Genomic DNA, 24,636 nt, shown 5'->3' with positions numbered 1-24,636 from the left:
CTCGTGGACTCTGCTGTCCTCTCACGTTGTGAGTGAGGTCCTGGTAGTCCTGTCCCCTCCAGTGGTTCTGACTCTCCTGCCTTGTGTGCTTTGCTCTCCTCTCAAGTTGCGAGTGAGAAACTGGCTGTTCTGTCCTCTCCTGTGGTTGTAGGTCCTTCTGTATCGTGTGCTTTTGGACTTTGCTCTCCTCTCATGTTGTGAGTGTGGTTCTGACTGTCCTGTACCCTCCGTTATCTTGGCTGAGCCAGGCTCTGCTCTCCTGCATTGTGTGCTTGTGGACTTTGCTCTCCTCTCATGTTGTGAGTGTGGTTCTGGCTGTCCTGTCTCCTCCATTGTCTTGGCTGATCCAGGCTCTGTTGTCTCGTGCGCTCGCAGGCTCTGCTCTCCTCTCATGTTGATAGTGAGGGTTTGACTTTCCTTTCCCCTCGAGAGGTTCTGGCTCTCCTGTATCGTGTGCTCGTGGACTCTGCTGTCCTCTCATGTTGTGAGTGAGGTCCTGGTAGTCCTGTCCCATTCAGTGGTTCTGGCTCTCCTGTCTTGTGTGCTTGTTTTCCTGTGCTCTCCTCTTATGTTGCGAGTGATGTTATTTGCTGTCCTGTCCCCTCCAGTGGTTCTGGCTCTCCTGTCTTGTGTGCTTGTTTTCCTGTGCTCTCCTCTTATGTTGCGAGCGATGTTATTTGCTGTCCTGTCCCCTCCAGTGGTTCTGGCTCTCCTGTATCGTGTGCTCATGGGCACCGCTCTGCTCTCATGTTGTGAGGTTCTGGCTGTGCTGTCCCCTCCAGTTGTTCTGTGTCTCTTGATTCGTGTACTCATGGGCTCTGCTCTCCTCTTCAGTGTGCATGTGTCCTGGCACCTGCACCGTGCTGGAGGTTCATGAAGTCACACTGCTGCGCTGAATGTCATATGGTATCCCCTTTCCTATCCAGTGCCACTTATGAAGCACACATATGAAGCACACACTCCTCCTTAATGTGCTTGTGTCGTTATACAATCTTTATAACGAAAATGTGATGTAGAATGTACCTATAACAAAATATTGTTTGAGTTGGTTAGTTGCATTGTATGTCTCTAGACATAAAAGAATTCTGAAAAATCACTATACAATCTTTCTTGCTGGGGAAAAATCTGCAGGTTTACATACTTCGCCAGTGATATTGTATAAACAGGACAGATGCCACAAAATGCAAACGTTTGTAATTATTTGCAGTAACAAAATATTTCTGGAAATGAAAGCCCCCAAAATGGTGCCTGAATTCTGGTTACGACTAGTGTAAACAATGATGGGAATCCAATCTGTTGTCCATATATAAATAATGTCATCCCCGAACAATAAGTCACTGGCCTTGGTCCATTTTACAGAGGTAACCAGAGCTGTCCATTGTCACTTGTGTTCAATGTAAGTTAAGCATGTTTTGTAATTTTGCTCATCTCCCTTTTTCATAAATAATTATTTATTGGACGAGTATTAATGCTTTTAATGAAACTTATTTTTTTAGCGATTTCATTTGTGTTACTGTTTTTCAGGGTCTCCTCAAAGGAACCCCAAATCCCTATAGTCAAACATTCAAATGAATGTCATCCAAACCCAAATGATTACCCTTTCCTCCCACTCCCTAAAATCTTGCTAATCTAAATATTTGGTTGAACACATTTAGTGTGGAATGCAAACAGGTTGTACAGCTATTTTGCAATGCTGGGAAAATTAGGAACCTTTGTTATGACTTTTTTTTACAATACATTTCATTACAGTCACCGTGATATCGTTAGGGTCCTTGGAATGTGTGGATCTGCTCTAAGCAGACCCGTGCTTCTCTCTAGGAAAACCAGATCTGTCATAAAATGTCTGTTCCCATGTTTTTATATTTTGTCTGCTTTCGGAGTGATCGTTTATTTGAAAGGGATGCTCTGTTGTTGCTGTGATGCAAGTGTTTCTAAAGAGGTGGTTGTTAGACCCCAGACAGAGTTGATGTAACAAATGTGTTCTGGGGTACATTTTGCTAGCCATGGTCGTCCATACTCGCATAGGGTTTTAATATTTATTTAACCAGAAATTGTTATGTAAAATAAATAAAATGAACATGGGGTGCCGGGTCCATCTAAATGTTACTCTCAATTCTTGGTTTATTCATGGCTATCTAAACGTTTCAGATGCAGGGATCACCAAGTACATCGCAGGTACCATGGACACCATTAGACCATGGGTATCCATAGTCTGTCCCTGAGCAATTTACCATCCCTGGTTTTTCGGTGGTTAACCATGCACAACAACTATGGACAAACCATGGCCTTCCATGGAGTGTGCCCATGGTTGACAGTTTGTCCATCGACTTAATAACAGTGTGGATAAAAAGAATAGGCACTTTAAAATTTAGGGCAAAATCTGTGGTTCAGTATTGGACCTTAAGCACAGATACAGGGGTAAAGATTAGCAGAACTAATGGTTCTGTAAACTGCAATGCCAGAATAAATGATTGTGCTTTTACACTGACTTTCCAGGTAGCACGTTCATGAGTTTGGGATTATATGTGCCTTTTACGACTGAATGTATAGCAAAAGTTTAAAAATAAAGAAGCTACTAATGAATTGAACACGCTTTTTGTATGACAAATAGAAGAGGAGCTCCTGGGTTCCAGCCACAAAAAAAACATTCACTAAGTGATTGTAAAGAACAACAACATTGATCCTTTGGACTGTGTACAATATATACATTCCTCAAAACACATAAGTGTGTCACAGCACCAGGACATTGTCTCACTTCTCCTTCAGAGTGCTAGGTTTGCAAAATAGTTTGATGGTTTAATAGTTTAATGTTTTATGCACTCATAAATATGACATGGCCTATATGTAGCATGATTTCGTATAATGAATTGTTTAACAGTTTTACCATAATTAAAAACCACATTTCAAGGAGATGTCACATGGTTTACAGCCAAAAAGCTTCAAGGAACTGTTCTGAAGTCACACAGCCTTGCGCTGCCTGGAGGCTGAAAATAACATGCACACACCTGACGTAATGCTTTAACGTACAAAGTGTTGCAAAGTACCATTCTTAAGTTTCATTAGCCAATTAAGTCACTGAAAATTATGTTATAGTTGGAACAGCCAAGAAGATGAAGTTAAATGCTTCATTTAGTAAAACTGAATGCTGGCTTCAGTGGTGGCCTGTTAAACCTACCTGTTCACGTTGGCACCCGTGTTGGGAAGATACAAAACAACACACCCTGCTTTCAAATTGTGTGTCTTCAAGTCCTTTATTTAAATGTGTTTCTAATGTAATTCTTCAAACGCACTTGGTCACACTTTGCAGTGGCATGTGCCTAATTCTGTGAATACATTAGGGCTAATTCACAGAACGTTTTCCAATGGGGTTTTGCCATTATAAAACGCTTCTGTGAATTAGGCCCATGTGCAAAAGTTAATTTATGAATAAAATAATCCTTCTTGAAACGTGATCACCAGCACTGCTAGATATGTGAATTTGTTTCAATATGTACCATCTTCTGCTGCAAGCTTTCTGCCTTTCTTGAAACAATGATTGCCCCAGGGATGCACTCATTGTTTCCTCTTGCTTCACTCAATGAAGTTTCAAGTGATTTTTCTTAAATGGTTTTAGAATAAGGAAATATCCAGTGTATGTGTGTTTTGGTTACTCATTCATTCTTCCATCATTTGATGAAGACGTCTAGGGGAAATCTAATGTCATGTAACATTTTAGAATATTTATTTAGTCTTATAAAAGGAATACAAACTTGCATTTTCATTGATTTTAAAACTAGACTAACATGACTTCAAACTGTCCTTTGCACAACTTTCAGGTGAAAAGCCGTACCAGTGTGATTTTAAGGATTGTGAGCGGCGATTTTCCCGTTCCGACCAACTCAAAAGACATCAAAGAAGACACACAGGTGGGTGCCCTTGGAGTCATCAGGCACATTAAAAAAGTAGAAGGGGACTCAAAATTCTCGACACATTGCTCAGTACATTAAATAAACAGAAGTAATATGGAGATTTGCTTTTATCCACTGTGGCACCCAAGTGTTCAGTGAAGAGACACAAAACAAACGTATACATACTGGTAACAAAAATGATGGAATAACAGGGAGAACCAAATTGAAGTTTGGTCTGCATGGTATTTACTCCTGGTCGTTCTAAGTCTTATTAATTTTGGACAAAAAGTGTAACATGCATTTATTGTGTTCACCAGCACATAAAGCAAACCGGTATTTCCCAAATTGACCTTTTACAATTGACATTTTGTCCTAATAATATCAGTCCTAATTGGCCTTCTGCACAATTGACCTTGTCCTTTATTTTCCTTTTTAAATATATGTGTGGGGTGGGTTTGGGGTAATACATAATATAATGGGATTGGGTAGGGGGTAGGGGGTCTCAGGGGTTTTTGGATTGAGTGGGGACTTGCGGGGGTTCCCCCCGCATACATGTCCTAATTGACGATCATTTCATGGTCAATTGTGCAGAAGGTCAATTCTCCCGCGATCAATTGTGAAAAGGTCAAATAGTATACGTCCAGCAAATCATGGCCTGATATAGCGTAGAGAGCAAAAATTGCTTTATTATTTAGAAACAATGCAGTCTCTTGTATTGGATATGTCTAACATATGTAGAGATAGGGAAAACGAGTTTTTGAAAACAATGGTCATTTTTTTAAATGTCCTTATGTCAATGAAATGAGTCAAGTGTAAAATCTCAAGGGGCCGATTCACAGACAATTTACCCTGGCTTACCCTTGACCTAAACCTGGAGATGACTAGCTCATTCACAAAACGGTTACTATGGATAACTCAGGCCTATGCTGACCAGTCTGTCAGGAATAAGCCTAGGTTACACAAAGTAATTTTACTGAGTACATTTATTATGAGTATACATTAATACGAGTAACCTAATGGCCAGGTAAAAACGGCAGTAACCTCTTTTCTAAACTCAAATAACCCTCTCCAGGTTTAAGTAAGTCAAAAATAAGTCATAACAACTTCTTTGTAACTTCAGAGTGAAGAGAAGGTCTGGTAGGAGGCATAGTATCATGCAAAGTTTGATGGCAAAACCACATAATGCAGAATTAACTATATTACTTGTTTTATAGAGGTCTTGTGCACTATTAGATATATTAGAGATTTCTGGCAACGACCGAGTGTTTTAAGTATAAAAAGGAAATCCTTTAAACCAGTTAACATTGTTTCAGTGTGATATATACAAAAGTACACACACAAAAAACGCTCAAGTATAAGACTAATTTCCACTGAACAGTACATTAGACTAAGGGGTCATCATTATACGTTTGTCAATATCACTCCGATAATTCCGATGAGGATGAGAACTGCTGAGGCTGAGAAAGCAGTATTTGCAGTATGTGTAGGGGAATACATTAATTACATCCAGCAGCCCCTCCTCCACCCGTGCAGAAACTATTTTGGCAGTTTAAGAAGCTATCGCCCTTGGCTTTCCCTTTTAATGAGGACATGGATAATGTATTTAAAAAGGAAAGGGGGGACATGGAGTGGCTGTCTTTCCATAGATACCTAGCCAAAGTATACCACGTGGCTGAATTTGATAGCACGTACCCTGAAAATGTCGAGTTGAATGATCAGTTGGGTAATTTAATTGGCCACCATAACTTGGCTTTGGATGAGGAAACTGCAGTTGATCCTGTGGACAAGAATATAGATGGATCAATGCAAAGAATTCAGCCATAATCTCATTATCAGGGCTGCACCTTAAGCCGGTAAAATAGGCCAGTGGATCAAGCCCTCACTGCTGTGATCTGTGTGTCATCTGCAGGTCGCAGGTTCAAATCTCTGCAAGGTTGATTCAGCCTTTCATCCTTATGAAGCCGATACAATGAGTACCAATTTTGATTGGGTAATAATATTTGGAATGTGAAGTGCTTTGGTTAAATGTGCTATATAAATAACAAGTTGTTGTTACTTTTCGTATGCAGCGCAGTCCCTTTTACTGGTTTTCCAGGTTGTATATATTGCTCATGTGGATGGAGCAGGTTTGGTGCCTCTTTGGAAGCTATGTCAAGAACAGTCCTGTACATCTTGGGCATTAATTATAACAGAGCGGGGGGCGCAGCTTTGGGTGGCAGTTCCTTAGTTTCTGCAACTGGAAGGTGGAAGAGACTTGTTAGGCGGCTCTAATGAAATTACCTTTCCTGGTTCCCAACCTGTTCAGTCCACAGATAGATTAATTTAAATGATCGAAAACATGCATTGTGATATGGGGTAGAGGGCGTTATTTTACACCCAACGTCCTATCTGAAAGTATGTCAGTGCCAAATCCAGTACAGACTGCAAGAGAGTTCTTTCGTGGTAGAGGAAGAGGTTATTCAACCCTCAGAGGCCACACCTCAGGGGCTTCATCCCACAGTCTGCGCCTCCAAAGCATGACTATGGATGCCGGACTTGCCAGAAAGGGATCTCTGCTACAGCTGACCAAAGCATAAAGGGATGCAAAGGCTGCCTAGTTCTGCAAGTGGTACACAGGTGATATGCAGTAAAATGTAGCCAACTACATCCCACACAATCCCAAGGCAGGAGAATGTTGATCTTGACACTGAAGAGCAGGCTGAAGATGCTCGCCCTGCTCTCAGGCATCATCTCCTTGAACTGCAGAAGGCAATTGTGGGGATACAGGGATGGCTCGAGTATCAGGGTTCCCCTCAGTACTATTTTTGTTCAGGTAACCATCATGGGAATACAGGCCAGAGGTGGGTTTGAAGAATCTGAACAAGTTCATCTTGTGACATCCCTTCTGGATGGAAATCCCTTGCACATCATTACAGTAATCATATGTAAACCGGCAGGGGGAGAGCCATTTGCCAGTGCATCAATTGAATTCAGTCCATCAATTGAATTTCAGACCAGATGTTTGCCTGAGTGGAAGTCCACATGCTAGAGTAGAAAGATGAACCAAGCTACATACTTGCTGAGCAGTGTGTTTCGCTCATCAGTAGACCTCTGCTTACGTTTAAAAATCTTCAACAGGATTTTAGGTCAGTGGGGATGCCTAGAAACAAGTCTCTTTGCCACAGAGTGTACTTCTTTGCTTCCCTGGTGTGCAGACCTTTGTCAGGGGCCCAGAGTTCAGATAGTGGATGTACTGTCAGCATCATGGCCCAAAGACTTACTGAGCGCTTTTCCTCATATCTCTGTAAATCAGGAGGATTTTCATTGAGACAGCATGGACACTCCAGGTTGCTCCTTATTGGTCCATGATGTCCTGGTTTCCTCTTCTCCAGTTCATGAGTTCCACATAGTTCACCTCTTCCATCTTCACTCTCCTTTCTGACCGTCCCACTCGGCTGCTGCAACATCTTTGGGTAATGGCTTGGAGCCTGAACTGATCACCCTACTGGCCAAGAAGGTGTCAAAAGATATGGCACTATAGAATCTGACTGTAGTCCCCCAAATAGTCCACACTGGAGGCATACAGATGGCCTTGACCCTCCTTCTGTAAATGGTGTGCACACACGGTTATATCCCAGACAAATGTGAAGTGTGGAAGATCTTGGACTTCAGCTCAGATGGTTTCCAAATAGCAGCAGCTACTCTACGGGCTCAGTAGGCGACCATCAAAACCTTGAGATTATAGTTTCCTGCATACTCCACAGTTTGACTTATGAAAGCTTCCAAGGAAAGCCATCCTGAGCAAGTTCCACAGGTTCTACAGCAACTGCAGTACACTCCATGTGAGCCTCTGGAAATAGTGGATATCAAATTCATCTTTTTGAAAACACTTGTTTTGGTAGCATGCATATCAGCCAGTATCCTGATTAAGCCCAGAACCTTGACCAAGGTTATTTTCAGAAAGGGTGGTTTTGCGCACAGTACCACCTTTCATTCCTAAAGGCAGCTCTTGCTGTCCTCTTAACCAAGGGGCTGTGTTACCTGCACTAAGGTCAGAGGCAGGAGCCCCAGCAGAAGAGGAAGGGGTCCACCCTCTGATTGTTAGTAGAGCCCCCAAGATTTAGATAGACAGATCATCTGTCTTTTGGAGCACCGATTCTCTGTCATGTTCAGAGGTACAGTGAAAGGGAAGAGCCCATCCACAAAAACCTTTAGTTGATGGATCAAAAATAATGTCACCACGAGAAAGCAGATATGCCACTCCCGAGGATTGTGCAAGGTCAATCCTCGAGGGATGCCAGTCCCCAAGTGTAAGAACAAGGCATGTTCATTCACAGCATCTGCATTGCAGTGACCTGGTTATTCCTACCTTTATTCAGCACTATATGTTGGCTATTTCGAGATCATTGCCTGTAGACTTTGAAGATGGGGTCGTGCGGGCCAGCTTGGTTTGATTTCCAATAAACACTGATGCAAGCACACATGTGATGTGGTCTCTGGAGGTTTCCATTAGATGGCATATGGTTATATTACTGCTTGTTAAATCTTCACAATGTAGGGACTGTGACAAGGAAGGGAAGGGATCATCAAAAAAAGTATCTTTTGTGTTAGGTTTCGGTCTGGGGAGGTTGCTGCTTTTAAATTGTAAGAACTGTGACGAGAAAGGAAGGGAGGCCTAGGAGTAATGATGATTACCATAGGTTATCTGGCATTGCTGCAGCTGAGGTCTATTTAAAAAGCTAATAAAACCACAGCATCTTTTAGACATTTGCTTTCAGTGGTTTCACTGGGTGACACAGGTGTAACAGGTATGCATCTACTTTGTCTCCAAGCTAATTGTCTGGATTTAAGTAAATATATCTGATTGTAATAAAACAGGAAATGCATTTAGTGTACCTGGAGTCTCGTTGTGAATCCAATAAAAGGACAGTTTTATTTTATTTATTTTATTGGATATGTATAAGGCGCCTATACAACAGAACAGTTTTTCAAGGCACCACAAGGCAAAAGGGAAGGGAACAAGGGAGAAAGTAGAACAATATTAATGACAATGAATGCATGATACAAGTAGAAGCTGTCCTACTAGGCATTGTGGCATGGACTGTATACATTAGACCACAGGAGCTCTGAATGGTGTACATGTTTTCTTTTGGAAGGATTTTTTTATGTTCTCATAAACAATTTAACCAATGTGTCAAATTAATTCACTTACAACAGATTAAAAGTCCAATGCTCCCTCCCTTGTGAGAAGATAGTGAAGCATGTACATAGCAATTCTTTTATCTGTTTAGGTGTGAAACCATTCCAATGTAAAACCTGTCAGAGAAAGTTCTCTCGATCTGATCATTTGAAGACCCACACCAGGACTCATACAGGTAAAACAAGTGCGTAAACTTTTTTCACATTTATTTTTCATTTATTATTTAATTAAACAATGTTAAATGATTAATTGTAATGGATATACACCCTTGTGTATTTTGGGGATAGAGTATTTAAGGCTGGCTTTTTTCATACGTAAACGTGGGAATTTACTTAATTCCAGAGTCGGGGTGTGCTTGGAGAATGTGCCGCAAAATCTGTGTCTTAGGCGATCACAGGCTTCTTTTCATCTCCAGCTGTCCATTGCACAGACTCCATGTTTATTACGATTGACAATATTTTTACCATGACAGATGTTTGGCATTCCTTTATATGCTCGGTCTGTTTCCTAAGACTATCATTTTTAAAAGGGGTGGAGTTTGACCTGTTCAAAGGTTGCAACTGGAGCATTGCCAGGATATCAAAATATGTAACCAAATTGCGGTTAGTCTCTAAATCAAGTTGCACATCTATTCTAGAGCAAGTCAGAATTGCACTTGATCACCACTACACCTTACATAATGATTGATTTCAACCATCAGCCTAAGAGTTATTGCACCAGGGCACCAACAACCAACGCATCCCATCATATTGACCCTACTAGAGCACGCTTGAGGCCCAGTGAGGAAGAGCTGGATGCAGTTCCCAGGCACCATGACAGGTACTGCGTCTTCCCAATTAAGATCTCCACACACTGACCATAATTGCTCATGTTCTGCCATGGCTCTCTCTGAAGGATCTCATAACAGAAAGGATAGACACTTAGGACTCAAATAAGCCTCAAATGTCTCCCTATCAACAGAGTGCTTGTTTTGTAGCACTGAAATAAACAGTACTTGCAAAATCGATGTATTGGCCAAAACGACCACATTTGTGTCCACCCCTTGTTTTCAATGTCCTTGACCTTAGAGAATGGGGCTCCATTTTTACTAGACGTAGATGTATGGCAGACTCTTGGTTAAGGCTCCCTTTTTGCCTTGCACCTTCAATATCATAACATCAAGTCAAATTTCCTCAGACAGCCCTTACAATCAACCAATGAAATGGTTGACCAGAGGGACCTTGTTTTTCGTATCATGCTCCTGAACTTTGCAGCTTCAATCCTCAACTTTTCCTTTAGGTCTATACATCTCTTCTGTAGGGCTTGTGGATCAGCTTAGAATCACATGCTATGCATAGGCTGCTTCTGACCCCTCCACTTCACCCGGAGTACTATATATGGAAGAAGTGCTGCTTAGGGATTTACACAAAGTATGCCTGCATATATTACATCAATGAACAATCAACTTTGGTGGCAGGATACATTGACATCATTACTGAATTCAAAGGGGGCAATCAGAGTCAGCAATAGGCCAATGCCTACTCCGGAAACAATCCTTGAAAATTTTGCCGAAAATTATAACTGTGTCATTGGAGCTTCGTTTGTCCATCTTTTAATGTAAATTTAATTCCAATAACACTAGTCTTATATATGTCAGCTCTGGGCTCAACATGATGTTTGAGATGTGAATAGGACTTGGTGTAGGTTGGAGCAATGAACCACTAAGCTATTGGAAAGTTGGTATAAGATAATGAAGTATCACTAAGCCCTTAAGGTGAGTTCTTGGGCTGTGAACCGAACAGGAAATTTAGTGGTCAAGTATGATTGAAAAAGCTGGGTTAGTCATTCCTATGAGACTCAAGCAGAAAATATCCACTCCTCCCTGGTTTGAAAAAATAAATATATATATATATTTCCGAGGATTGTGGATCTGCTTAGATCACATGCTATGCATAGGCAGTCATCTAGTGGTAGTCGCAAGTATTACATGATTTGTTTTTGAAACTCGAAAAGGGCTGTTGACTGGGCGTGTCAGTAATACTATCCCTAGTGTGATGTCTACTATACTCATGGTCCTTCATGCCTTGAGGTCCCTCAGATTGTTTTTTCCCACCATCGTGGTTGGTTGATAGTTTGCAGAGTTCTTCTGGCTAACGCCTTTGATTAAACAAAGTTTAATTTGAGACCTTCTTACTATTCTTTCTACAACCGCCCATGGCCCCTCGCACTACCAACTATTTCAGCTTCCTTCGACAGACGGCCACATTGTCGACGATGCTCAACTGCCTTGATGAACGAAGACTACGGCCTACACAAGCCTTGGCTCTTTAAAGTAGGGAGAGTGGGGAGGTCATACGCTTCGTAACCTTTTAGAGAATGCCTCTTCTGACCCCTTATCTTCCCTTTGATCACTGTGCTGCTCTTTCCACTAGCAATAGAAAACACTCAATTTCAATGTTGCCCTTCCAGCAACAGGAAATACCCCGGGGAAGACAAGTACAAGGTGTGCAATCACTGTCTGCCAAGGGATCACCCCAAGAAAAACTGCAAGTCTTGCAGACTTTGCCACACAATAATCCTGAAGGACTGTCAAACCAAATGCTGGGCTGCCCACACCATCCAGGCTGAGGCCTCCATAGATGTGGCAGGGCAATCCAGTTAGGGCAGCATCAATGTTTTTAGTGACGCCAAAGTTGATCAGGGTCCAATGGAGTCTTATGTGCGAACACCCGGGTCGAACAAGCAGGCCAGCGGTCTTGTCACCCAGCAGCTCAGGCTCACACACTTCACACCACACTGAACACACACCCCACGATAGACCTTTGACCGTGTCGTCGACCGTTCAGAGCCACGCAGTCTCAAAGGGGGGGTCCTCTAAGTCATCCCTGTCATCTGGGCCATCGCGCTCACGTTCACAGCACAAAAGGCCTCTGAAGCAGGCACCGAAAGGCGTTTCAGACACTGCGCCTAAAAAAGCATGCATCGAAATGCGCTTCACCACCCCCTGCCTCCTCGTCCAAAATGAAGGAACTTATCAAAAAACACGCCCCAGTTGCACTTTTAAAATCAAAGATGTTGAAAACAGCTAAATCTATGACGCCCCTACTGTCCAAGCCCTCTACCTTACAAGATAGCTGACTTTCACCCTCTGAAGACACAATTTTAAGGGCCATGCATCACAAGGACCCCACATACTTCTAACAAATCTCTACCCCCTCGGTTTTTCCAAAAACAACTGAGTGGACCACAGAGAGCTTTGATAGGGTAATGAGGAGAATGTCCTGCTTGTCCAGGGATGAACCATCTGCTAAAATGCCTCATTTGGATGCTTCACAACCCAGCACTTTCACTCGAACCCAGGCCACGTCACAGTACCTTGACCCCTCACATGATATTTATATCATAGATCCCTTGGTTCTTAGGATCCTGGATCTAAGGGAGATCAAGGGGACCTGCATGGTCAGGACCAATACTATGATGATGTTGATGAGAACATCTACATCACCCAGTCACACCATCAAGATCAGCCAGTGGCTGACTCTCCAGTTGACAATTAGCTCCAGTATAATGACCACCCAGCATTTTAAAATAGACACCCAGGAGTTGACAAGGATTTTGTTGAGGACATTCTTGGAGACAAGAAATCTGCCACACAATCTATTCCCCTCCTACAATCTATCCAAAGGTATATCCAACCTTCTCTTCTTACACCAAACCTTACAAGAGCGGTCAACGCCTGCATCGAGAAAATATTCTGGCCAGCCTCCACCAACCCTCTGTACATCAGAGGTCAGCTTAAACCTGATTCCTTGGTTGTCACCACTACAAGGAAAAGTGCAGGCACACCTCTAGCCTCTATGGAGGTCCCTACTGATAAAGAAACAACATATACTTTTGGCAGAAAAGTGGCTTCCTCGGCTGCCTACCAAACTAGAATATCCAACAATACCACCTCCTGGCGAGCTATGGTTGCCATAAGTGGGGTGACTAGAACAACAAATTGAGTCAGTCCCAGAGCCCCTTACACCAAACTTCTAAAAACTGTGTCAGAAGGCAAGCAGGTGGCTTACTGCATTTTAAAGAACAACCTAGATGCTGATGACATTGCAGGCCACATCATAGCTGAGGGCACGTTAATCAAACGACATGCTTGACTAAGGCAGTCAGAATTCAAACTAGAGACACAGGCCATGTTGCTCAACACGCCCATTGAACTTAATGCCCTGTTCAGTAAGGCAGTTAAAGAAGCCCTGAAAAGTGCCAAAGAGGAATACAACACCCTAAACATTTTTCAACAACTGTCCTAACAAACCTTTCATCCAAAGGGGGTCATTTAACACTAGACGATTCTGTGGCCAGAGTCCACAACGCTCCTCTGTTTACAATCAAGGCAGCCAATCACCATCATGTGGCACCTCACAGGGACAATCCTCCTGCTCCATTTTTCAAAGAGGCTACAAAAGGTCTAGGAGCATGGTTGGAGCCTCCTCTGCCATGATGCCCCGCTTCGGGTCCCCTCCTATGCCACTCTAGTGGGAGGTTAATTTACCCACACATGGTAGGGGATCACTTTGGACAAGTGGGTGTTATCCACCGTTGTGGGCAGATACTCTATAGAGCATCTGCAAAGACCATCCAAACCAACCGCCAAGACACAGAAAAATGACACCAGAGGAAAGGCTCACGTTACTGGCAGAGGTAAAAGCCCTGCAGGAAAAGGATGCAATAGAAATCGTCCAAGCAAACCAGGTAAACAAGGGTATTTATTCAATGTACTTCCTTGTGCCAAAAAAATACCTAACACTGTGGCCGCTATTAAACCTGCGCCCAGCAAACTCATATGTCAAGCCTCAAAAATGTTGCATGACAATGCTTAAGCAGGTAATCCCAATCTTAAAACAGGGGGATTACATGGCAACATTGGATATGAAAGATGCATACTTTCATATTTCAATGTTACCAGCACACAGAAAGTATCTATGCTTTCAAATAGCCAGATAATACTACCAATTCAAGGGGCTCCCTTTCTGCATAGCGTCAGCACCAAGGGTATTCACAAAAGTACTGGAAGTGGTAGCGGCACACCTATGCAGAGAGTCAATCCCAGTGTACCTTTATCTGGATGACTGGCTGATAACAGGGGAGTCCTCTCAAATTTGCAAAGACAACACGCAAAGAACAATCAACCTTCTGTTCCAATGGAGATTCTCTATCAATGAGAGGAATCATTAAAAAAGGGGCAAGTTTTCCCCTCAAATGAAAGAGCTCAGAACATGCTGTTGCAAATACCTTACTATCTAGCCGGTCGCCAAATAACCATACGCAAGGCAATGCACCTGCCCGGGATGATGGCCTCATGCATTTACCTAGTTGCACACACGAGGCTGCACATGCACCCGATAGAGGAGTGGTTAGAAAACCCATGGTCTCAGGCAAGTTGTCAGTGGGATGATCTAGTGTTTGTTTCACTAACCCTAAGACAGGCTCTTCGCTGGTGGTCCAAGGATAACTTGTTAAAAGGAAAACCTTTTTGCAATCAACCATTTTAAGCAATACTAACTACAGACTCCTCACTCTACGGATGGGGAGCCCGCAACCTTTACCACAGAGCTCACGGCCAGTGGACACACACAACAGCCCAAAACCATATTAACCTTCTAGAACTTCTGGCAGTTCTCAAGGCTCTGCAAGATTTTTAGCAGCATCTAGTAGGTCAGATAGTGCAAGTCTCACAGCCAGTACCACTTCCATGTTTTACCTAAACAAGGAGGGAGGCACACACTCTCCATGTCTGTCCAGGCTATCCCCACAAATGTGGAAGTGGGCACTCAAGGGGAACATGTTCATAGTCTCTGAACATATTCCAGGAGAACTCAATGCTCTAGCAGACACTCTGAGCAGAATTCTCTACCCAAGGAGCACGAGTGGCAAATCAACAGAAACATTCCAGACAAAATCCTCTCCCTGTTGTGTTGTCCTCCTTTGGACTTGTTTGCCACAAGCCAAAATGCACAATGCCCAGACTTTGCATCCAGGTTTCCCCAACCAGAGTCCAAGGGGAATGCCCTGTGGAAGAGCTGCTTACACTTTTCCCCTGACACCATTCCTCAGCAGGATAGTGCAGAAGATGCACCAGCAATAAGCCAAGCTAATCCTGATAGCTCCAATGTGGGCAAGACAACCATGGTTTACATACCTGCTCAAACAATGCAAAGCAATCAAACCTCTGTGCCCCTCCGACATGATGTCCCAGCACGAGGGGACAACACTCCATCCACATATTAAGTCTATGAACTTGTCAGCCTGGCTCCTGAAGTCATGGAGTTTGGGCACTTAAATATTCCTCAAAGGTATATGGATATCCTAAAGGAGGCACGTAAACCCAAAACCAGACACTTTTACTTCAACAAGTGGAAAGGTTTTGTGGTATGGTGCAGATCACAATCTTTAAATCCAATTGAATGTTCACCATCCAACATTCTACAATACATACTGTATCTACTAGACACTGGCCTAGTATTTAACTCCATCAATGTACACCTAGTGGCCCTGCCTGCATACACCACTTTCGCAGAACAAAGTGTCTTGGTGGAAATGTCCTGTTATCAAAGCCTTCATGGAGGAAATAAAAAGACAATAACCTCCCATTTCTAACCCTCCACCAAGTTGGGACCTTAATGTTGTGCTCTCATAGCTCATGGCTCTGCCCATTGTTCCTATGCACTAAGTCAGCCTAACACAATTACCCTACAACAATGCTTTTCTAGCAGCCATCACCTCGATAAGATGAGTTAGTGAGCTACAGGCATTATCTGTACAAGACTCTTTCTTTCTAATCCACAGGGACATGGTCCTTAGAACACATACCAGGTTTTCATCAAAATTCATATCTAAGTTCCATGTCAGCCAATCCATTGAACTACCCACTTTTTTCCAAACTCCATCTAGCTCAGCTGAAAGAAGCCTCCATACATTAGATCTAAGGAGGGTGTTCTTGTTCTACGTAAACAAAACCTCTAAGGAAAACAGACCAGCTCTTTGTTTCCACAGCACCTGGTAGGGAAGGTGATCACATTTCAAAGAATGCCATCTCCAGTTGGATAGTGAAGTGCATACTAGAGTTCACTCTACCAGAGGTGCAGGAGCTACTTTAGCATTTATTGCAAACGTCCCCTTAGACGCTATTTGCAAAGCAGCTATTTGGATTTCCATAGATACCTGTACTCAGCACTTCTGCATTGACACATATTCTAAACAGATTCACAAGCAGTTCTAAAACATCTATTTGCTGCTGTACCTTCTCCAGGTGCTGCTTGCTAATCTATGCATAGCATGTGATCTAAGCAGATCCACAAGCCTCAAAGGCATACATTACTCACCATATTCATATTTCTGATGCTTGTATCTGCTTAGATTCACATGCACCCACCCGCCCTCCCCTCCTGAAGTCGAAGGTGCATAGATGTTTCTTGCTCTATCGCTATTTTTCTGCTTTGTTACATCTGTACTCAAGCTAAACTTCATGCAATCTCTTGTCTGAAATAAAATAATCTGATGAACCTTGACGCCTGAAGGAACATGGGTACAGTAGATATCACACTAGGGATAGTATTACTGACACGCTGAGTCAACGTTCCTTTTTGAGTTTCGAAAACAAATCATGTAATACTCCGCGACTACCACTAGATGTCAGCCTATGCATAGCATGTGAATCTAAGAAGATACAAGCATCAGAAATACGATTATAGTGAATAATGTATGATATATATATTTACATATATAGTTAAACACTTGGTAAATAACAAACATACTGACTGATTGATCTATGTGTGGAGAACACACATGCTTTGGTCAGTAAAGCGTGCCTCTTTCAGAGCTGTTACCACAGAAACATATTACTTATACACAGCTGACATGATTGTCATTCATAAGAAAAAACGGATTCCAGTCATTACATCGATGGTAAAAAATAAATCACTGGGGAAACAATGGTTTTATTCCCCCAATATCCAGAACTTTCTCCACTTATTCTGGGAGTGGAGTTTGCTCATATAATCATACATGTCCAAGAATATGTTGTGAGGTCAGGTTAGTTTTAGAAACAAAATCATAGTTGTCCCCAAAGATGTTTTTTCCACCAATATTATCAAATAGACCAACAAGGAAACAATTAGTTCCTCTTTTACATCTATACTGACAGAACTTGCAGATCAACAAGTGCCAAAAAGGCACAACATGATAGACCTGGCAGAAATCCGGTTGACCAATTATGAAAAATTACTCCCAAACCTATCAGCGACAAAATGTTTTTTGAACATCTAATGAGCTGTGATAGAGACAACTCTACTTCATTCCATTTGCATCTTGAATCTGGCCCTGGGTCTCTAATGTTTTCTCTTTCACTAGAGGTTGCTAATTGACCAGCAGAATGTCCCATGTTTCTACCTACTGGGCACATGTAGTGTAACATCCTACAACACATTTCCCCAAATGGAAACCGTAGAGAACATGTGTTACTGGTGAACTGGAACTCTCACCAGCATATCAGGATCAAAAAGTTATAAAAAGCATTAAATGAATCCTATCCACACCGTTATATTTTGGCAACACACATATCATTGTAGCCCATTTGTGCCATTACAGATTTGAACAAGCGAAATACAAATCAGTATTTTGTCCAGTCAAAAATGGAAGCAGATCAGCCTGAAAGGCTAGGCAACATCCCATTGGCAGTGGTACACACGCAACAACAGCCGAGAGTTAGCACTCCTTACTGAGGTGTAGCTTGGATTCCTATGGTACGACGACCAAGGGACCCAAATCTGGGCATATCTTCCAACAGCCAATTAGCTTAGAAAGTGTCCTCTCATTGGTATACTCCTTGAATAGATGAAAAGGCTCCAGTACTGTAGGTCTTCATTAAGAAAGATCTATTTTTGCTCGAAAAAACCCTGAGCCCCTTTTCCCATTCTGAGAGAGTATAAGCAATGGATAACCAAAATTGCCACTTTCATGCTGACTCAATAGCCAGATCATCATATCTCTCTAATAACTGCTTGTTTTCTTTTTTGCAACCACAGGTGAGAAACCCTTCAGTTGTCGGTGGCCCAGCTGTCAAAAGAAGTTTGCCAGATCAGACGAACTTGTTCGTCACCATAACATGCACCAGAGGAATATGACCAAACTGCAGCTTTCTCTTTAAATGTCATTAAGAACTTCTACTGGTGGGACATTATGAACTACTGCATCGCTGGCTAGACGCCATTAGAGACCCTGTTTGCGAGGAACGCTGCAGCGGGCCCTGATTTGGACCCATGACAAGTTAACGGAACAGTGTAGTTCCAGTCCCTTTTTGGGCAACTGAGGAACATGCTTCACCCAAAAACAAGGCATAGCATGCCTCAAATGACAAAGATGCACATCTGTTTTTTCTGCGCTCAGATCCTGCTTACCGGAGTTTTCTGTTCCTCCAAACCTTTCCTTTATTTTGTCCTTTCAGTTTTCCGAATACGATTCACTCGCTTCCCTGAACCTCATTCCCACCAAGAAATCGTTGTGTGCATGAATGTTGTATATTGTATTAATATATATATATAGACTTCCACTTATTTGTTAGAATAACATACAACCAAAGTTATAGGGCCTCATTACAATACCGGCACCGCCTTGGCGGAAAGGGGATTTACCGCCAGATTCCAAGGTTGGTGGGGCGGTAAATCCCCCTTCCGCCATTGCCCTTCCCCATTCCCATTTCTGCCCCATAGGGCTCTATGGGAATGGGGAAGGCGCTAATTACGGCACCGCAATTTTGCGGTGCCGTAATTAGCTCCGAGGTCCCTTAGCGGTTTGGTTTTTAACGCCTGCAAAAAGCAGGCGTTAAAGCACCAACCCGCTAAGGGACCTCGTAGTAAGGCGGTAATGGTTAACGGTCACCGTTACCATTAACGGTGGCCGTTAACCATTACCGCCTTCTGTGCAATGAGGCCCTTAGTCTTCCAGAAACGACTGTTGTAAATTATCCGCCACATCACATTTGAAAAACCAACCCGTACTGCTTCGCCCACTGAAAGGGAATCTCACTGTTCAGTTAACTGAATTTTCCATGGTGGTTCTTCAAAAGACACTACTGTTGGGAGATCCAATGAATTTGTACCAGGTGCAATTAAGTGCTGCATAAGAGGTATACAGCTAATTTGCATATATGTAAAAAGGTGTATGTATTAAAACATAAGTCGCTGTAGGCATTAGTGTGTTTTGAAAGGCCACACTGGTTATGTGGCCGGTCAGATGTAAAATGTAAAATCATAGCTCAAAAATGGCAAAACAAGGGCTGGTCCATGGTGTTCAGTAACAGGCTTTTCGTGAGAAAAACCCTCAAGGAATGTCTGTTTACAAGCGTTTGTGAAAATTAGACCTTATTTGCGGAAGGTTATATATATTGTTTCTGGGGCTTTTGCGTGGTGGGAAGTGTAATATTTACTATCAATGGTTTGAATTATTGTGTATATAAGTATAAATATATATATATAAATATGCTAATGTAATGCTGTTAGAAAATCCAAAATATAAAATAGGCTGTGTATAGATGTGAGATGTATGCCTGATGATGAAGTGGCAACATATTGCTATTGCTATGAATGCAACATGCCTTTCTCACTGGGCTTCTGTTCAAAGCCCACTCATGGAGAGACGATCTCACAGTTGTTGTCACCTGTCATGAGTAGTTGTACAGTTTCAATTGTTGCATCAAGCATTGCTAACCATTATATTGCAGCCTTGATGATCTTGGGAAACCTTTTTAAATATTCACTGTGTTCACTTCGTATTGCATTAACCTTGTTGAGATAAGGATAAAGATTGCTAAAATATTGAAAGCTGGAGATCTAATCCCCGAGGCTTTAATTTCAGTCCGTTGACATGGCTATAGGATTCAGAAGACCCATTCACCGACATGACCTAAATTAACAGTGGCCTAGTGAGGGACACACTTGATGTATGTTGGGCCTGCAGACCGACACAAAGTACCTGGGTACTTCCGACCTGCAAGCATAATAAAAGCATAATCAAAGCAGCAGAGCTATCTTGAATTGTCCCTCTCTTCCTTAACCTACACTAGCCTCTCTCTCTCTTGGATACACCACAGAGCTCGGAGGCCATGCAAAAGGTAGTGGTACATGGTCAAAATCCCATTAGCTTAACAGAACATCAGGGAACTAGGACTAACCCATCACATGTTTGCATTGAAATTGGTTGAGGCATTCTGATATGAAAAACTCATTCTTCTATCAATAAAACTATCAGTTGTTTATGTGGAACGGCTCCTTTTAGATTTTAAAGATAAAGGTAATGGTAAGGTAATGGGGACAGCACGGGATAGATTCACTGTTAACATGCGATGAGGGGAGGGATGCCTTTGACCATCCCTAGTGACCAAACGTTCCAGTTGTAATATTAGAGGATGTGAATAACAGATTGAATTAAAATAGGCGATACCTTGGTTTGAATTCTTCATATATTTTTCAACATAGTCACACCCCTCTCCAGATATCATCTGAACATATAAGCACTGATGAGCACAGCCCTTCAGTTAAGTGTCTTAGCCTCAGGAAGTTGCTGAAACACACTCGGCTTAACTTCACGGGTTGCACCCTTATCCAGATACGCACCATCCGTTCACTTATTGATAGCATAGTTGGTCGTCAGTAAATGGATTTAGTGAAACACTTCATTGGCTAAACCAGTCCCTCTGAGGTTGCAGTCATTGGCATCCCAAGCTATCACTCAAGCCACTGAAGGAAGGACACAGTTCCAGAGTAGGTAGCTCCACATTTGATAGGTGTCTCTCCAACCCTCTGCACCTAACAACGGTTCCATGCGTTCAAATCGCGGCAAAAATGGCTGTGGACACAAAATATTGTGGCAAAAAGGCTGTGGTTTTGCCGCTGCAATCCATGTAAAGGATGTGGGGGACACCTCTGCAACCCCCAGGACCCATTATACCATTTAAAGGGAGCGGGGCACACCCCTGCAACCCCTGTTCCCTTTAAATGGTATAAGGGGGTACACCTTTACTGGATCAAACCACCGCATTTTTGCCGCATTTTATCACTGTATACCCTAACAACGTCTAGAAGCTATTCTTTTAGATTTCTGGAAATGGTTTGTAAATCCTGCTAATACATTTGCTGCTCAATATAATTCTGTCCTTGTAAATATATGCAGTCCTGGCTGGACTCTGTCCAAAATGAACCGCACCGCTTGGCTTACATCATGCTTCTATATCCTCCTTCACATCAAACATTCCGGATGTGTCAGCTTAATTGTACTTTTTTCAGAAACAGGAACAAACTGGAGATACCACTGTTGCAGTTTAAATGAATCTTTCTCTTCTCAATAAAACAGCTTGAACCCGATGAAAACTCAACAGTTTAAAAATGTTACAAGTACTGTCTGTTTTTTACCATGCATATTGCATCACTGATTATTAAAGTTCTGCTATCGTGACTCATTAAAAGCAGTCCGTTTATCTTTCACTGAAGGAAAAAAAGGCCTCTGGAGACGATCACAACAAGCGCGCAGCATGGTACTGCCAAAGGAAGTCTTTTAGTTCTGTCAATTAATTTTGTTCTTTTTAGAACATTGTCATATTTCCAAGAGACGCGGACAGCGAATCATTGCATTGTGACTGTGCATATGCATCCTGACATTGATTGTGCTACAAAGACATAAAAAAACAAAACCATATTCCAACCCACGACTGACTTGATTTAACGAAGACAAAACCTGGCAGGCAAATGGGGCATCTCAGATGGTCATGTACCAAGTTTTCAAATTCCTACCCTCACCATTTCTCTCGCTGGTTATTGAAATACAATCAGGTCTGCTGTCTCTTTCCCTATAAGTACTTATTGTAAACAAATGTGTTTCCCCACTGTCTATCAAGGCTGCCATTGTTTGAATTCTCCTCTCAGAGTGATGAAGATCCAAACATTCTGGCCAGTATCACATCTCTTCTACTACTCTGAATGATGGAACACGTGCTGTGTGCAGTGTTAAACAACATCCGGGGGCCCAAACACAAAGCTATCTATCCACTTGCGACTGGCAATTGTACTAATGGCGGAAAGCCCTGCATTCTGTGGCTGGGGTGATACACAGCAGTGATTGACCGTACTGGTGACTCAAAAAAAAAAGAAAGATACACTAAGTGAATTCAATTGGAACACATTCGAAGTAAACTAATTGGGGCAAACACGCAAACAGCCACAAAATGGGCCACTGTTTTGAAAATTACCATTTTAAATAACTACTGTCATAATCAGGGCAGCCTGTTTTTTTCCACCATTTGTGTCTTTTTCACCTCTTTTCTATAAACTTTTTTTTTTTTTTTTTACAAATTGAGGGGTGTTCTAATAGCTTTAACGACCTTTTTTTAATAATGTAGGTGTGACCATATGGTCAAAGTGCCTTGTAAATGACAATGCTACAAACGTTCTCCCAAATCATAATCAAAACGTTGAGAAAAGGAGAAATCCCCAGGTTGGCCTCTCCATGGTGACCATATTGCATATTAATGGGCAGTTTAAAGAACCAATATTTTAGAAACCACTAGAATCTCAAAAATTGTCTAAGTTCAGATATGCATTTTCCAGGGTTTCAGTGCTACTGTATAATGTTGGTGAGTTGCTTAGAATAACCTTTGGAAGGTTACATGGATTTGTGAACCCTCAAATGACATGCTCAGCAGAAACGAGCACTCAGTAAAAGCAAGACCGCCCTCAATATTATTTGAAACAAAGCATGTTATCAACAAACTTTGCAATGCAGGTTAAAGTAAATCAAATCCCCGTGTGTAGTAGAGTTTACATTTTCAAGGCGTTTTACAAGCATTTCCTGATATTAAAACTGTACGATAAGTTCACATGGCACCTAATAGGGTACAGTGTAAAGGCAGGTGATGGGCAACATCATTTATGAATTATTTAGTCAACTTTATATTACAATGAATAGTTTATACCTGCTGCACTCCAAATGCACACTGTGGCTTCAGTGAGTCGCTATCACCCCAAAATATTGCAGCTGAAAATCCTGTGGCCGAAAAAGCTGAATTTGAAAATGCGCATTTCAATGCATTTATATGTGGGGGGGTGGGTTAGGTTAATACATATAGGAAAGGGAGCACGAGTGGGCTGCGGAGAGCCCCCCCCATAGAAGTGCATTAAAATGTGCGCAAAACTTTCTTTTTTAGAAAATATCACATAGATCCAGTGAGTCTAGATCTCCCCATATTGCATTTTGGCTGGGCAGCGAGATACCCGCCGCAGGCTGTGCACTAGAACAGATTGGCAGCCCTGAAATCTACCTCAATATTAGACACCTTGCAGTCCTGCATAAGCTCGAACTGTCAAGAAGAGATTGTTAAAAAAGCTTTCCTCCTGGGGCAGATAATATCCCAAGAACAAGTGGACATAGGTGATAGTCCCTGTGAAAAACTGATCAACACCATCTTAGCACGTTAAGCACCCCATGAGCTAGAAGGTGACCTTGAGGTTCTAGAAGGATGGCCATTACTTTGTTTGATTGAGCAGTCTGTTCCAGGTCGAAAGATGTCCCAGGAACTACTCAGGAGTATCCCCTTTTACGTTTTACATGATGGGTCGTGCTCCCATGCAGGAAGATCCTTATATGTAGGCATCCTGTAGTTGGTACAGGTCAGAGCTTCAGTCACAATCATCAGGGCCTCTTTGTGGAGGGCTGTGAGCTCAACATCAGGGGACTTTGTTGTTAGCACATCCAGTGAAGAAGGATCGCAGACAACAGAAGGTCATGGGATCCAGACAGGTTTCAACCTGAAAGATCTGCTTCCTCTTCAGCTGGTAACTGGTCTTGCAGTGAACTGGTAAGGTCTTTACCCTCCACACGGGTTTCTCAGGCACTGGGAGTGGGGTCACCTACGAGCATGCCTTTATCAAGGCCACTGTAAGGTTCCTTAATGCGTATCCCATTGATGCCGCCCCCTCTTCTACAACTTACAAATCATTATTCTGAACAGAGTATGGGGAGTTTTTTTCATCGACGGGGCTGGGCGCTTGTTTTGGATATCTCACATAAAAGAATGCCAGGACTTTTCTCTGGATTCTGCCAAAACGGTTCTCTCCATGCACTGGAGAAGTCTCAGAGGGAGATTGGAGCTGCCGCTGAAGTGTCAGTGTAGGAATTCCATTCTGCAGATCTTCGGGCCAGTGCCAGGCCCTGCTAGCCATTTTCAATCCACATCAAAGAGTATATATTTGGAAGTCCTAAACCAATATTTGTATGCAGTTAGAAGACACTTCTTAGTTACTACCAGCACAATGTAAATCCTGTCAATGGTGGCATTTCATCTACACATACAAACCTATTTACATGGGATTCCCTTATGGCAGACATGTCACATTTCCTCCCCCTTAAAAAACATTGTTTATCATAAAGCAGCATGACTTCAGGTAACAGACAATTCTTTGGAAGCACGTCTGACCAACACAAACGAAACAGTGTATTCATTGTTCCTCGCACTTGAGCTACAACCCCTCCAGCCGTGTGTTCCAAATT

General features: G+C 42.4%; 1 protein-coding gene across 6 annotated transcripts in view; it reads left to right on the top strand.

The window, feature by feature from the left end:
* WT1 (WT1 transcription factor) overlaps positions 1–21,559 on the top strand; it is a 328,482-nt gene extending 306,923 nt beyond the window's left edge. For 4 of the 6 annotated variants that reach the window (XM_069623565.1, XM_069623562.1, XM_069623563.1 and 1 more), the window contains 3 exons: positions 3,816–3,905; positions 9,158–9,250; positions 18,126–21,559. In XM_069623565.1, coding sequence (XP_069479666.1) covers positions 3,816–3,905; positions 9,158–9,250; positions 18,126–18,247 — 305 coding nt within the window. In that variant the 3' untranslated portion in view covers positions 18,248–21,559. The remainder of the gene's footprint in view (positions 1–3,815; positions 3,906–9,157; positions 9,251–18,125) is intronic. The other 2 variants (XM_069623564.1, XM_069623561.1) reach the window with 1 other exon arrangement.
* The last annotated feature ends 3,077 nt before the right edge of the window (positions 21,560–24,636 follow it).

The sequence above is a fragment of the Ambystoma mexicanum genome, chromosome 11, assembly GCF_040938575.1.
Source record: "Ambystoma mexicanum isolate Mex_15411 chromosome 11, UKY_AmexF1_1, whole genome shotgun sequence".
Taxonomy (NCBI): domain Eukaryota; kingdom Metazoa; phylum Chordata; class Amphibia; order Caudata; family Ambystomatidae; genus Ambystoma; species Ambystoma mexicanum.
Note: the sequence above shows the minus strand (reverse complement) of the source record. Positions and strands in the feature narration are given on the sequence as shown.